This window comes from Chlamydotis macqueenii, chromosome W, assembly GCF_036417535.1.
Source record: "Chlamydotis macqueenii isolate bChlMac1 chromosome W, bChlMac1.mat, whole genome shotgun sequence".
Lineage (NCBI taxonomy): Eukaryota > Metazoa > Chordata > Aves > Otidiformes > Otididae > Chlamydotis > Chlamydotis macqueenii.
Genome location: NC_141592.1, coordinates 45,295,580 through 45,308,809, shown reverse-complemented (window position 1 = coordinate 45,308,809; position 13,230 = coordinate 45,295,580). Strand labels below are relative to the sequence as shown.

General features: G+C 39.6%; 1 protein-coding gene and 1 pseudogene across 1 annotated transcript; both read left to right on the top strand.

The window, feature by feature from the left end:
* Nucleotides 1-13,230, top strand: part of LOC147596740 (NAD(P) transhydrogenase, mitochondrial-like) — a 99,573-nt pseudogene that overhangs the window by 34,973 nt on the left and 51,370 nt on the right.
* Nucleotides 7,227-12,200, top strand: LOC147596741 (polyadenylate-binding protein-interacting protein 1-like). The gene is made up of 5 exons (XM_086769551.1): nucleotides 7,227-7,316; nucleotides 8,964-9,081; nucleotides 9,212-9,266; nucleotides 9,816-9,909; nucleotides 12,042-12,200. The coding sequence occupies exons 1-5, from the start codon at nucleotides 7,261-7,263 to the stop codon at nucleotides 12,148-12,150; spliced, it is 432 nt and encodes a 143-aa protein (XP_086625677.1). The 5' UTR covers nucleotides 7,227-7,260; the 3' UTR covers nucleotides 12,151-12,200.

The window sequence follows — 13,230 nt, the reverse complement described above, 5'->3', positions numbered from 1 at the left end:
TAAAATTCTATTGCTGCTCTATTCTGTTACCAACCTGACTATGTCGGAGACACTGCTGAGTAGGAGGATGATGATCAGCAGGGTCAGAGCAGAGAAAGGAGGCAGGCGCAGCACCTTCAGGGCGTCCCGTTGTTAATAGAGTGTGCTCTGGGTCCTTTCTCTCTCCTCCGCTCTGAGCCACCTCTGTTTATACCCTCAGCAGATTCAGTGAAAGAGTACTGACTAGACGTTGCTGCATGCGTGGCCAGCTCATGCAACAAGGCCTGTCAAATGTGCTCTGCAGACTAACAGTGGTTCTGTTTTGTAAAGTAGCATAGCGTATAGAATCTATATCAGTTAGCAGCGTTGACAGTGCCAATGCAGTTGCGTTTGTTTGCTTAGCAAGCCAACAGCCCAATTTATTTAGCGTAGCTAATGCCTGGGCACTTGCCACACCAAATGCAAAGACTGAAGCGGCAATAATTTCACTTAGGTTCCAAAACTCTATATTGTCTTGGCAATCAGATTCAAAGCTATGTGTACTTTGTTTAGGTCTTTTATGCTGTAAAATCACTGTATTATTTGGTATAAACATCTTCAAGGGTCCCATGGTGCAGGGGCCCCCTTTTATATGGGAGGTCTCCACATATGAAAAACATACCATCGGGGAGGCCCACTGGAGTACTGCTGGATTTTGATGTTAGTGCTCGCATGATTACACCACACTGTGTCATTGCTATGTATGAAGCATTTACAATCACTACCCCTCTAGTAACATTAGCTTCTGAATAGTTAAAATAGACCTAAGTCCATCTTTACTGATCCCAAAAGTTTTATCTCTTGTAGTTTAGCACTCAGCATTCGCAGCTGCTGTTGTTTTACACAGAGTTGCTACCCTACCATGATCTGGCAGGTCAACCAAACATGTTCTGAAAAGGTTATCTGCAGATGATACAGACAGACAAATGGTGTCCTGTCCTGTGGCACCAGCCATAGTTACCCACACATTTCTTCTATGACTGATGTCCATGGAGCTGCCATACAGCTTGTTAACACTCCAATGAACACAAGGCAGCTTGGAGCGCTGGTCGTACTCATCGTGCAGGGATCCAACTTGTTTACTGCTCCTATAGAGACACAAGCATATCCTTTTCCCCACGTCATAAGAGGGAATGGTCCTTCCCAATTACCTGTTTCCAGATTCTTAACCATCACCAGAGCTTGCCCTCAGATGGCATCATGTACAGTAGATGATCTAAAATGTTTCTGTATTGGGGAAGAATTGTCACTCCAACAATTTAGAAAATTGAGCACATACATTGCTTTCGCTAACTTTTCATTTGCAGATTTCTCTTCCATTCCCCCTTCTTGTTTCAACAGCATATTTTTAAGCGTGCCATGGGCACGTTCAATGATGGCCTGTCCAGTGGGGTTATGTGGGATACCAGTAACATGCTCGATGCCCCAAAGAGCAAGGAAGGTTTGGATTGCATGAGAAGCATACGCTGGCCCGTTATCTGTTTTTATACGCATGGGAACCCCCATGAAAGCAAACGCTGACATCCAATGTTGGCAAACAACTCGAGCACGCTCTCCTGTATAAGCGGAGGCAAACAATAAGCTGGAATGGGTATCAATAGTTACATGTACTTATTTGTGTCGGCCAAATGACGGGACATGAGTTTTATCAGATTACCATAATTCTCAAGAGCACAAACCACACGGATTAACCCCATATAAAGGTGGCATAATTGTGTTTTGGCAACTGCTACAGGAACACACAATGCCCGAGCTTGTTCCCATGTCAGCTTAAATTGTCATTGAGGGGCTGCAGAGTTTTGATGATAAAATTCATGGGATAGCTTGGCCTGCATGAATGTGTTTGGAATGAGGGCTGCATTAGTGAGAGCATCTGCTCTTGTGTTACCTTCTGTGACAGGTCCTGGAAGCGAAGTGTGAGCTCTCAGATGTGCAATAAAGTAAGGATGGTCCCATATATGTAATACTGATAATAGCTGTTGAAACTGATCATACAACAAAGGATTAATTTCCTTTAACATTGCCCATTCAGCGCATTGTACTACATTGACCACATAGGCAGAACAGGAGACAATATTGAGGGATTCATCTTTCCACTTATACAAAGCTCGTACCACTGCCACAAGTTCTACAAGTTGGGTTGAACCTTCTACCAATTGTACGTCATGATGCCACTCATCATTTTTCTTCCACACAATCACGGATTTGTGCGTTTTTTTCGATCCATCTGTAAATATTGTCAAGGATTTTTTTTTTATGGGAGTGTAACTTAGATGAGTTGCTGGATACAACATTAATTCTCCTAAAAATTGCAACATGGGCTGTTTAGGCCAATGAATGGAAATCTGTAGCAAAACTGTTTGTAATGCCGTTTGTGCCTCTTGAGTTAGTCTCCTAGGAGAGATTAAATCTGAGTCTCCTTTAAGTATTTATAAATAATGGAGAAAGCAATTCAGTAGGGAGGCCTAGAGCTGGGCGTACCCAGTTGATAGCTCCCAGCAATTTCTGCAAATCGTTTAAGGTAAACATTGTTTGAGGGATTTTTAACTTTTGCAGCACAGCTGTTCTTTCCATAATTTGCCAGCCGAGACACTGCCAGGAACACACCTTCTGAATTTTTTCTTGAGCAATAACCAATTTAAATCAGGATAATGCACTGGTGATATCATTAAGAACTCTGTCCACCAGAGAATCATCGGGTGCTGCAATTAAGATATCATCCATATAATGATAAATGAGGCTATTCTTATGCAAGAGCCTTACTGGTGCTATAGCCTGTGCGATGTACCATTGGCAGATGGTTGGACTATTTTTCATACCTTGAGGAAGTACCGTCCAATGATATCGCTGATTAGGTTCTCCCATATTGATTGAAGGCACAGAAAATGTGACTCATGGAGCATCCTCAGGATGTAAAGGTACAGTGAAAAAACAATCTTTTAAATCAATAATGATAATATTCCAATCTCGAAGTATCATTGAAGGAGATGGTAACCCCTGTTGCAAAGGTCCCATATCCTCAATTACCAAATTTACTGCCCTTAAATCCTGTAAGAGTCGCCATTTACCTGATTTTTTTTCTGTATTACAAACACAGGTGTATTCCAGGGACTGTCTGTTGGCTGTATGCGTCCAAGTTGTAATTGCTTGTCAACCAACTCATCCAAATGTTGCAGCTTTTCTCTTGCTAAAGGCCACTGGTCGACCCAGACAGAGGTATCTGTTAGCCATGTCAATTTTTGGTTAAACTGCCCCCGCCCCGCTGGATGGGGGGGGCGCCTGGCAGTGGCCGTGGCCCCGGGCACATAAGAAGAACAAAAAAAAAAAAAAAAAAAAAGCGCCCGAGGTTTGAGACAAGAACAAGGAGAGATCCTCAAAGCTAAAAACCAAAGCAGGATAATGAGAAAGGGAACAAGACAACCTCCCCCCACCCCTCCCTCTTCCCGGGCTTAACACCATCTCCACCTCCTTCCCCGCCCCTGAGCGGGACAGGGTCGGGGGGGGGGGGGGGGGGGGGGAAGCGCAAAGAGGGAATGGGGGTTATGGTCAGTTAATCACATGTCGCTTTATGCTGCAGTTTACTAAGAGGAAACCTACAATAATAACAAATTATAACAAAACAATAATAATATATATATAGTTCATATACAAAATGAACAATGTACAATCTCTCACCACCCAATGTCCAAATGACCGATACTCTCTCTGTCTTTGGCCCAGTTTCCTGCATCTGCACGTTAACGAGACTTGGAAAGCCAGACAGTGTCCTTGGTCTCCTTAACAACAACTTGTATCATTAGAGTGTTTTTATCAACATTCTTCACATACAAAACCCAAAGCTACTGAGAGGACTCCATCCCTGCTAAAACCAAGACAGTATTCACCCCTTATTCCATATCATTTACTTCATGCTTATACACACACACACACACAGACTGCTTATATCTGTCTAGGAAACTTTTAATTTCCTCTGGACTATAATCTGTTAATTTCTCTGTTTGCACTGCCTATCCATTTCCACTTAAAGATCTTATAACTTAACGGTGTACCTTGCACGGCAACAATATCAATCTGGATCTATCACTTGTTCTAACGGGGTCGACCTGCGACACCGCACACACAAAAACACTAAGCTATAGTACAAATATAAATCAGCTGGAATAAGCTTACGTCCACACTAACAACACCAAACAGTAACGAAAATATGACACCGTTGACACAAAGGACACACAAACACACAAAAAAAAGCATGACACCGTGGACACACACACAAACATGCCACCTTGTCGTAGTTCAGCCCCGATCAGGACCAGACTACACAGTCTCTCTCTCACTCCCCCCACTCTCCGAGAGAACAGGGAGAGAAAATATAAGAAAAAACAGCTCGAGGTTTGAGATAAGGACAGGGAGAAATCCTTAAAGTTACCGTCACAGGCAAAACAGACTTGACTTGGGGAAAACTATTCATTTATTACTACAAACAGCAGGATAATGAGACAGAGAACAAGATAACCTCCATCCACCCCTCCCTCTTCCCAAGCTTAACATTATCTCTACTACCTCCCCTCCCTGAGCGGCACAGGGGGAAGAGGGAATGGGGGCTGCAGTCAGTTCATCATACGTTGTTTTACGCTGCTGCTTCATGGTTGGTGGAAGAACTCCTCACATTCCTCCCCTGCTCCATCGTGGGGTCCCTCCCACGGGCCACAGTCCTTCGTGGAACTGCTCCGGCATGGGTCATCTCTTCCACAGGTGCAGTCCCTCCAGAACAGCTGTCCCAGCAGGCCCTCCACAGGCTACAGCTGCCTTCAGGCATCCACCTCCCCAGATGTGGGGTCCTTCACAGGCTCCAAGTGGATCTCTGCTCCTCCGTGGACCTCCATGGGCTGCAGGGGGACAACCTGCTCCACCATGGTCATCACCACAGGCTGCAGGGGAATCTTAGCCAGGAGCCACATTACTCCTCCCCCTCCTTCTGAACTGACCTTGGCATCTGCAGTCATTCCTCTCACAAGAAAAATTCTTCACAACAGGCTGGCAGATGCCTCTCAGGATCCTTTTTACATCTTATTCACTTCTCATCTCCTCTCCACTTCTTTCAGCTGGGCTGGGCTGAGTTGGGCCCAGTTGGCTGCCTGGCAGGAGGCCAGAGGGTGAGGCCTGCAAGGCCCACAAGACTTGTGCCTCCCCCTCTCTACCCCTGCTCAGCTGCTTCACATCTTCTCTTCTCTTTTTCCCCCCCCCGTTTTCCCCTTCTTAAATACGTTATCGCAGAGGCATTATCAGGGAACATTCTGCTACCAATTGGCTTGGTCTTGGCCAGCAGTGGGTCCGCCCTAGGCCCAGCTGAGTCCACTGGACAAAGGGGAGCGACTTCTAGCAGTTTCCTACAGACGCTGCCACCTTAGGCCCCCCCTCACTAAACAGAACCACAACACTACTGTGGAAATATATTTGTCTTTCATGATGAAGACAAGCCTCTTTGCTCTTAAGTTTTACTTGGGGGGAAAAAAATTGTTAGGCTCTATGCAGGGATAAACTTTTATCTTCACAAGCCATGGTTATACTCATAGTTGGGAAAACAATTCATTTCAGGAATTAAGGTCAAAAGCTAAACAGTATTTTTATGGAGATTTGTTTCTGACTTTTGTGGTTGGTCAGTTTGTTTTTCCTCATTCTTCCCTCTTTCTCCCACTCTATACTTTTTTCAGACTCTTAAATCTTAAATTCCAATTCTGGGAGCTTCTTTTGTTATGGTGAATAGGGAAGAGAGGTTTTACATCCTCCAATGTAAGCACTTCAGATGAAGTTTGGATGTTTAAGCAGGTTGCTCCATAGCAAGTGTGAGGTTGTGTTCAACTGCGCTCAATCCTTATGATGAAAGTGCTTCCCTGAGGAAAGGCCCACTGAAGGACCTCTCAAACAGACAGTACACAAATTGGGAAGCTTTCCAGTACTGCTGTGTTTTCTGATTGTTCTCCAAAGAAGATGGAGGGCTCACTATTTCTGTGAATATTCACAGAAATATTTATTTGGCTTCAGTGTCTATTCCAGAGTAAAAGACAGTTTTGTGGGTTTGGGTTTTTTTTGTTTTTTTTTTTTGTTTTTGTTTTTTTTTGTGGGGATGTGTGTTTGGGTTTCTTGTTTGGTTTTTGTTTGGTGTTTTTTGTTTTTTTTTAAATGCACGTGTTTTCTGATGTCTTAAAATATCTACAAATGGTGGAGTATATCTGTAGCTAGACTGGGCTACCTCATGAAACCTTGGTTTCACTACTGAAGCAATAAATGTCTCCCGTTGTCCTTTCCATTTAATATAGTGATAGATACAGATTTTTAACCCGTTTGCTTTGCAATATATTTATTTTTAATTAAACCTTCTTGGTGCTGTTATCTAATTACCTAGGGTCAAGGCAGGACAGAAGTAGAAAACTGGGAATGTGAAACAAGTGCTGACCAAGATGCTTGCTTTTATCTTTGTGGTTTATTCCTTTGTATCATCAGATACCATTCTAAGCATTTTTGGATCATGTAATATTTATCCGATGCTAGGTATGTTGACTTGAAGTCTTTCTAAAGCTTACTAACCTATTGTTATTCTCAGGTAAGCCTGTGGTATCATCTGCAAAAATATGATCTCTTTTTTTTTCATAGCATGTACTTAAAGCAATTAAGATCTGACAAATGCTGTTAGTCCTTTCAAACGAGATTCAGAATGTTGCATTATTTCTGTGTCGACGTGACCCAAGTAACAGTATGGTCAAATGCAATCTCCGTGTCCCACTGATGCACAACTTCAGAAAGATGATGAAGCATAATGATTTTTCACAAGAAATCACTGCAATATTAAAAAATTGTTACATGTACACATTTTGTTGTAATGTGACTGTTTCACAGTGTAATTAAATCGTTGAAGAATTGCTTCAAGACTGAAAGGAGGGAAGTGGCTGTGAACTTCTAGGTAACATAAACATTGGACATAGAGTTACAATACTGTCTGTAGTCTAAACTATTTACAAGATCTATTAATTTGTTTAGCAAAAAGATGTAGGAGATTAGGACCTTCAACCCTCAGGTAGTTGCACGATGCATCTAAATGTTATGGATTGTTACAGAATCTCTTCTGTTGACAGTTTCTTAAAGTTTTATAGTTTACTTTAAAAAAAAAGATAATTACTAATCACTTGTCTTTAGTTGACAGGCTTAGTTTTAGAAGATGCCTGGAAAGAAAAAGGAAAGAATGATATGGAGGAAATTATTCAGAGAATTGAAAATGTTGTGTTGGATGCAAACTGTAGCAGGTGAGAAGATAAATTTATGTGCAGTGTTTTGTTTTTATATTAAACAGAACACCTTAAAAATCTTCAAGAATAACGAACATGTCCAAAACATTGCCTTAAAAACTTTTGTTTATGAAAAGTAAGGTGATATTTAGGTCACTTCCCATGTAATAAAAAGTAATTTTCAATTGCGGGACTGTTTGTTTAATTTTTTGTTTTATTTTGATTTTTCTTTATCTTTTACTAGAGAGGGATGTTCCACTTGTGGTTTTTTGGTTTGATGGTTTTTTGTTTTGTTTTTTAAACCTTTAGATGTTGAAATCTCCCTTAAGTGCTTCAGGGTCTAAAAGCATGTATAATTACAAAAATACAATAGTGGCGATATCTCATAGAATCATAGAATAGTTTGGGTTGGAAGGGATCTTTAAAGGTCATCTAGTCCAACCCCCCTGCAAGGAGCAGGGACATCTTCCACTACATCAGGTTGCTCAGGGCCCCATCCAATCTGGCCCTATGATGGGCCAAATGTCTTGTGATGTTTGACACCACTTTGCTATTCTGGTCATGAATCTAAAGAAGAAAACTATCAGCTTAGAATCATAGAATAGTTTATACTTTAAAATCTAAATTTAACAACATTAAATATAGTATACAAATCACTATAAATGTAAGGGCAAAATGGAATATGCTTCCCATTCCCTCCCCTCCTGGAGAACGTATCTTTTTGGCAGGTTCTTACTACAAGCTGGAAAAGAATAAGTGGTTGGCTAATGTATTCTGCTTCTTAATTTGCAATCAACTGCATGCATGTGGTTATCTTATTCTGCTGTGTTTCATCCTCAGCTTCTTGCAAACTTACTAAAAACCTATAGAGAGGTTCAGACATTGTGACCTGATCTCTTGCCATATGGAGGGAGGACACCAGGTAGCTGGTAGCATCTACTGGTTGTAATTTAGTTGCCTCCCAGGGAAGATGAGGAAACTCTTGCTTCAGAAACCAAAGAAAATAGATAGCACAAGCACGAGGCTTCAAAGATACAGAAGCATTAACTTCTTTTAATAAAGGAAACAACTGAATGTTGTGGGGGTTTTTTGTGTGGTGGGGTTTTTTTTTATTTTTCTCCCCTTAATGAGACTCACTGAACTTTTCTCCATGGACTTGCTTAAAAGAAGAAAGCAATTAATCTTATTTTAGAGATCAAATAGGTGGTGGCATCTAATGCATTGGAGACATTACTTTTCGCTGTTGACTACAGAATTTCAATGTGATTTAGAGAGTGTAAATTAGATAATTAGATAATTAAAATACAATTTGAAGATCACCCCCTGTTTTCCCCAGTACTATCCTTTTATAAGAAAAGGATTTGTTCCTCAACTTGTGCTGCAGGTTTGGTATCTTGATTTAAATACTATAGCAAGCACTATTTTGTATGGACTCCTTACTTCACCACAGAGGAAGTGGAGAGAGTGAGTGTCTCATAATTGAGAGAGACACATAAAGCATCTAGACTTGCAGGAAAAAAAAAACTAACTCAAAATTATCTAGACCAAATTTTGTCCTTTTTGGAGCTTTTTTGAGATTTAGCTAATCTAGTATATGCAAGATATAGCCCAGTTATCGCTTAGCACAAAACATTCTAACTTTTGTGGTGCTTCTGCTTATTTCAGAGATGTGAAACATATGCTTCTGAAACTAGTAGAACTACGATCTAGTAACTGGGGTAGAGTTCATGGAACTTCTCCATATACAGAAGCTACCCCTGAAAATGACCCAAACTATTTTATGGTAAGAACGTACTGACGCTTCAGTTCCTTTATTTAATGTGAATTTAACTTGAATCACAATCGCATAGCTGAAAGCTACAAACAACTGTCTCTCTGAACACATATAACTTACTGTATAACTTTATTCTTAGAATGAACCAACATTTTACACTTCTGATGGTGTTCCTTTCACTGCAGCAGATCCAGGTATGTCACAAGCTTAGTATACCCATCTTCTCAATCTTCTTGAAAAAGTTTTCATTAAGTTTATGTCCTGTTGAAGTACATAAAAAGTTGTTCTTAAAATATCTGAAACTCATACAACTTAAAAGACAAAATTATGTTTGAATTCCTGGCTTTGTGTAACGCATGCCTTATTCTGTGTTAAAAGAAGGTAAATGTTTGAGGGGGGGGGGGGGGGGGGGGCAAAACCAGAAATCTTCAAGTCTTCTTTTGTTTGTCCATTGTTAATAGCAAAAGGATTTGTTTCTTCCTTGGTTTCTGAGTGCAACGTGGCATGACATCATTCGAGGTAAAGACATCTGTGACTACCTTTACAGTTCTCTGGGAAGATAGGTATCATTCTTAGAGCTTGATTGATGTCCTGAGAAAACACTGTAGCAAGAGTTTTTTCTATAATATGTTTCATGCTGTTTATGTTTTCATTAAATAGACTATTCAAACTGTATAGATGTATGTTAATTTAGAGGACTAGTCTTATTTATCTATTACTTGGTCTCATTTTTACTATGCCAGATTACCAAGAAAAATACCAAGAGCTGCTTGAAAGAGAGGATTTGTTTTCAGATTATGAAGAAAATGGAACAGATCTATCAGGACCTGGAGATCAGTATGTTTTCTTTTTGAGTATTTTATTTTTTTTTTTTAACACTAGATACTTTTACTGCAGACTTAGAAATCCAATCTTGACAAAAATGAAACTAAATAATATAATTATTATTTAGCCCTACAATGGAAGCTATGTATTTGTTCAGATGTAAGTTGATTTGTAATCGCACAAGTTTAAAACAAATTTTATATTTATCCAACTGAGTAGGGCAATTAAATTTCAGATATTTTTGCACATGTACAAACATACTCTTCTGCATTTAAAAAACAAAATAAATTTGCAAGCAAAATGAAGCACCAGACCTTTAGGTGTTGGTAGTGAGGCAACCTGAATTCAACTGATGTGCATACACATCCTAACTAGAGATAATTACAAAAATTTCAGTGTCTTTCAAAGGGAGGAGGTTGTTAAGCTTCTCCCCTCAGGATAAGTAGTATTCCCTCAATTAAATGGCTATTCAGTATTCCTGTAGAACAAGAAAAGCAACCTAATGGCAAAAGGGAAAGCAATAGACGGGAATATAGTCTGACTTTCCAACACTGGTTTTTAAGAACTTGATATGAAACCAGTAAAAAAAAATGTCTAAAATTGCTCTGAGCTTTGTACTCATCTGGTTGAAGGAGGACTTTCAGATCATGATTTGATACCCGAAAACATTTTCAGGGTTGTGTTTTATGTGTGATAAGTGTGCTGGTCTGGATCGATATTTTTGTTAGTAAATTAGACAACTTTTAGATGGCACCTAGCTGAGGGGAGTTGCAGGAATTTTGGAAGATAAATTAGAGATATCAGAAGTCAACAAGCTCATACTGTGGAAAAAAACTACCCTTGTGAACTTCTGTGCTTAGAACAAATTAAATGCGAAATGGAGACAGACAGCAGTTAAACACAGCAAATCTGAAGAGTGATATGTGGAAGACTGAGTCAGCCTTCATGCAAGGTGACTGTGGAACCTTCTTTGTTGAAGGCTTAAGAAAAGCTTAGACAAATCTATCCTGATCCTCTGTCAGCTATTTCTCACGACTGACATCAGGGAGAAAGGGTTCTATGTTGAGTTCCTTCTCAAGTCTGCACTTCTACAGGAAAGGAAGAACAAATAAAATAAATATGTAGACTGCTTCTTTAATGCGCCATGCTCAAGAAAAAATACTTTCCTTATATGTTTCTGTTGCACTTCACTGTGGTTTTGTGCAAAATACACGATTTATGGCCTCCATGCAGGTGAGAGATCCCAATTCCCTTGTTTGGTACTAAGGCACAGAAGGTAATAAACTGGGCACCTGAAACTAATACACACTTTTTGAGAGTCAATAGCTGCTGACTTTTTTTAAGGCTATTTAGAATTATATACACTATCATGTTCAAACTACAATTCCGTTGTCCTAGTTTATGGTGATGAATGCTGCAGTTGGACCTAGAGAAAACAAGGAACACTCAAGTTACTTCACAATAACTGTGAGGAGAAAGCAAGCTGTTAAGTGATCCCTATCGCTTCCCAGCTTTATTTTGAAACTCTGTGGTAGTCTCCACTCTGCACAATACTGATTATCATTAATGGGATCCAGTCTTTTCTCTAACCTAAATGAGAAGACTGGTTACCAGAAGGTAATATAACGCAGATGCAAAAGGGAGATGAACTAAGGTTGCATTATTTTATATATCAACAAATAGGAATACAGATTTTCTCTATAAATATATTTTTCTGACTAGTGTGCAACCAAGACAGTTGGTGTAGTATTTGAACTAGGATGTTAACCAACCAAAATTATGCTAATATGATGCTAATTATGTTTTTTGTAAATACATCACTGCAAACGCATTATTAAATTTTTGAAAGCTTGCATTGCATTATTGCATTTTTCTGTCATCTTGGAAACTATTTCTGTCTCTTAACCTGTGGGCAGCATAAAATGATCTAAAATGGTGACAAACACTGTAGCAATTTGTACAGATCTATGCTGCTTTGAGGTTTCTGTTTGTTTTCCTAGTACCCATAATTTTTTTTCTTCTTCATCCCCTCTTAGTAAATGTCATAGTTAACTACTATTTATAAAGCTCTGTTTTAATCTTAACATCTACATAAATATTTAACTGTTTCTGAAAATCTGTATGTAAACTTAACATTTTTTTAGTGTGGTCTTTTTTAGGTATTTTGATGATCTTGATGACAAGATGGATCCAGAAATTGAAGAAGCATATGAAAAATTCTGTCTAGAATCAGAACATAATAGAAAACAGTGAGATGTTACACATTAATGTTAGTTTATTAAATCAGTTTAAGTATGGTTAGAATACAGGGGAACACAAAACATTTGTACCAAAATAAGGAAGTTTAGTTTCTCCAATTACTAAAGTTCCATTTAGTTAAACAGAATCTGCCAAAAATTGTAAACTTATGCCCTGTATCTTAAAATATTGTGTATATATCATAGCTTATTTTACGTACAGGTATATGAACAATGTTTTGGCTACAATAAAATTGATTTTAAAAGTATCCTAATGGAAATTTAAAATGTAATGGGGAACTGTCCCATAAAATTTCCCTTGGGGGAGGGAAGGGGAAGAATAACTTGATCTAAACTTAAATACTTACTTGCTTGGTTTAGTATACATTAGGACTTATTATTTTTACCATATACAAGATCAGCTGTGGTTTGTTGTTTGTTTGTTTGTTTTTTTAACTAAGGAACATATGATCCAAATACAGATATATTTTTTTTTTCCTCTGTACATCACAATCATGAAATCATGAGAAGTGGTTTTTGTGAAGGGTTTGTTTGCGGGGGGGGGGGGGGGGGGGGGGGGGGGAGGGGTGTGGTTGGTTTGTGGGGTTTTTTTATTCCTTCCTCTTCAAAAACACATATGAGTAAGGTATGGACTCTTTTTCCTGGAATAAACATGTTATACGTTGATATGTAAAAAAGCAAGCAGTATTTTCAAAGTCGGGATGCTTTCAAGACCTTTGGTTCAGGTAAGCTTATTTTCAACTTTTACAAGCAAAAACTATTATTTAATTTGTTGTGTTCTTCAAGACTACATTAATATAGTTATGTTTTAACCCATGCTTCTCCAAGAGTATGTGCAGTGCTTGATATATTTTTTGCATGTATCTAACATGTTGCCGAGGCAACAGCTTCAGTGCCGGCACGATCCGCAGCGGCGCGTCCCAGCGCAGCGCACAGAGAGGTTTCCCGAACCGGGGAAGCTCAGGGGGGGAGCCGAGAGAGGCGCCACGAGCCCTCAGGAGCCCGCTGCTCGCGCGAGAGCGGCTGACGAGACCTGGGCGGAACCAGGGGCAAAGGCGGCCCAGCCCTCTTCCCT

What these genes read in the sequence shown, in the direction of transcription:
- LOC147596741 (XM_086769551.1), top strand. Translation starts at nt 7,261, where the DNA reads ATGGAGGAAATTATTCAGAGAATTGAAAATGTTGTGTTGGATGCAAAC. An exon ending in TTTCACTGCAGCAGATCCAG is followed by an intron (nt 9,267 to 9,815) that starts GTATGTCACAAG and finishes TTACTATGCCAG; the next exon opens with ATTACCAAGAAAAATACCAA. An exon ending in CTATCAGGACCTGGAGATCA is followed by an intron (nt 9,910 to 12,041) that starts GTATGTTTTCTT and finishes ACATTTTTTTAG; the next exon opens with TGTGGTCTTTTTTAGGTATT.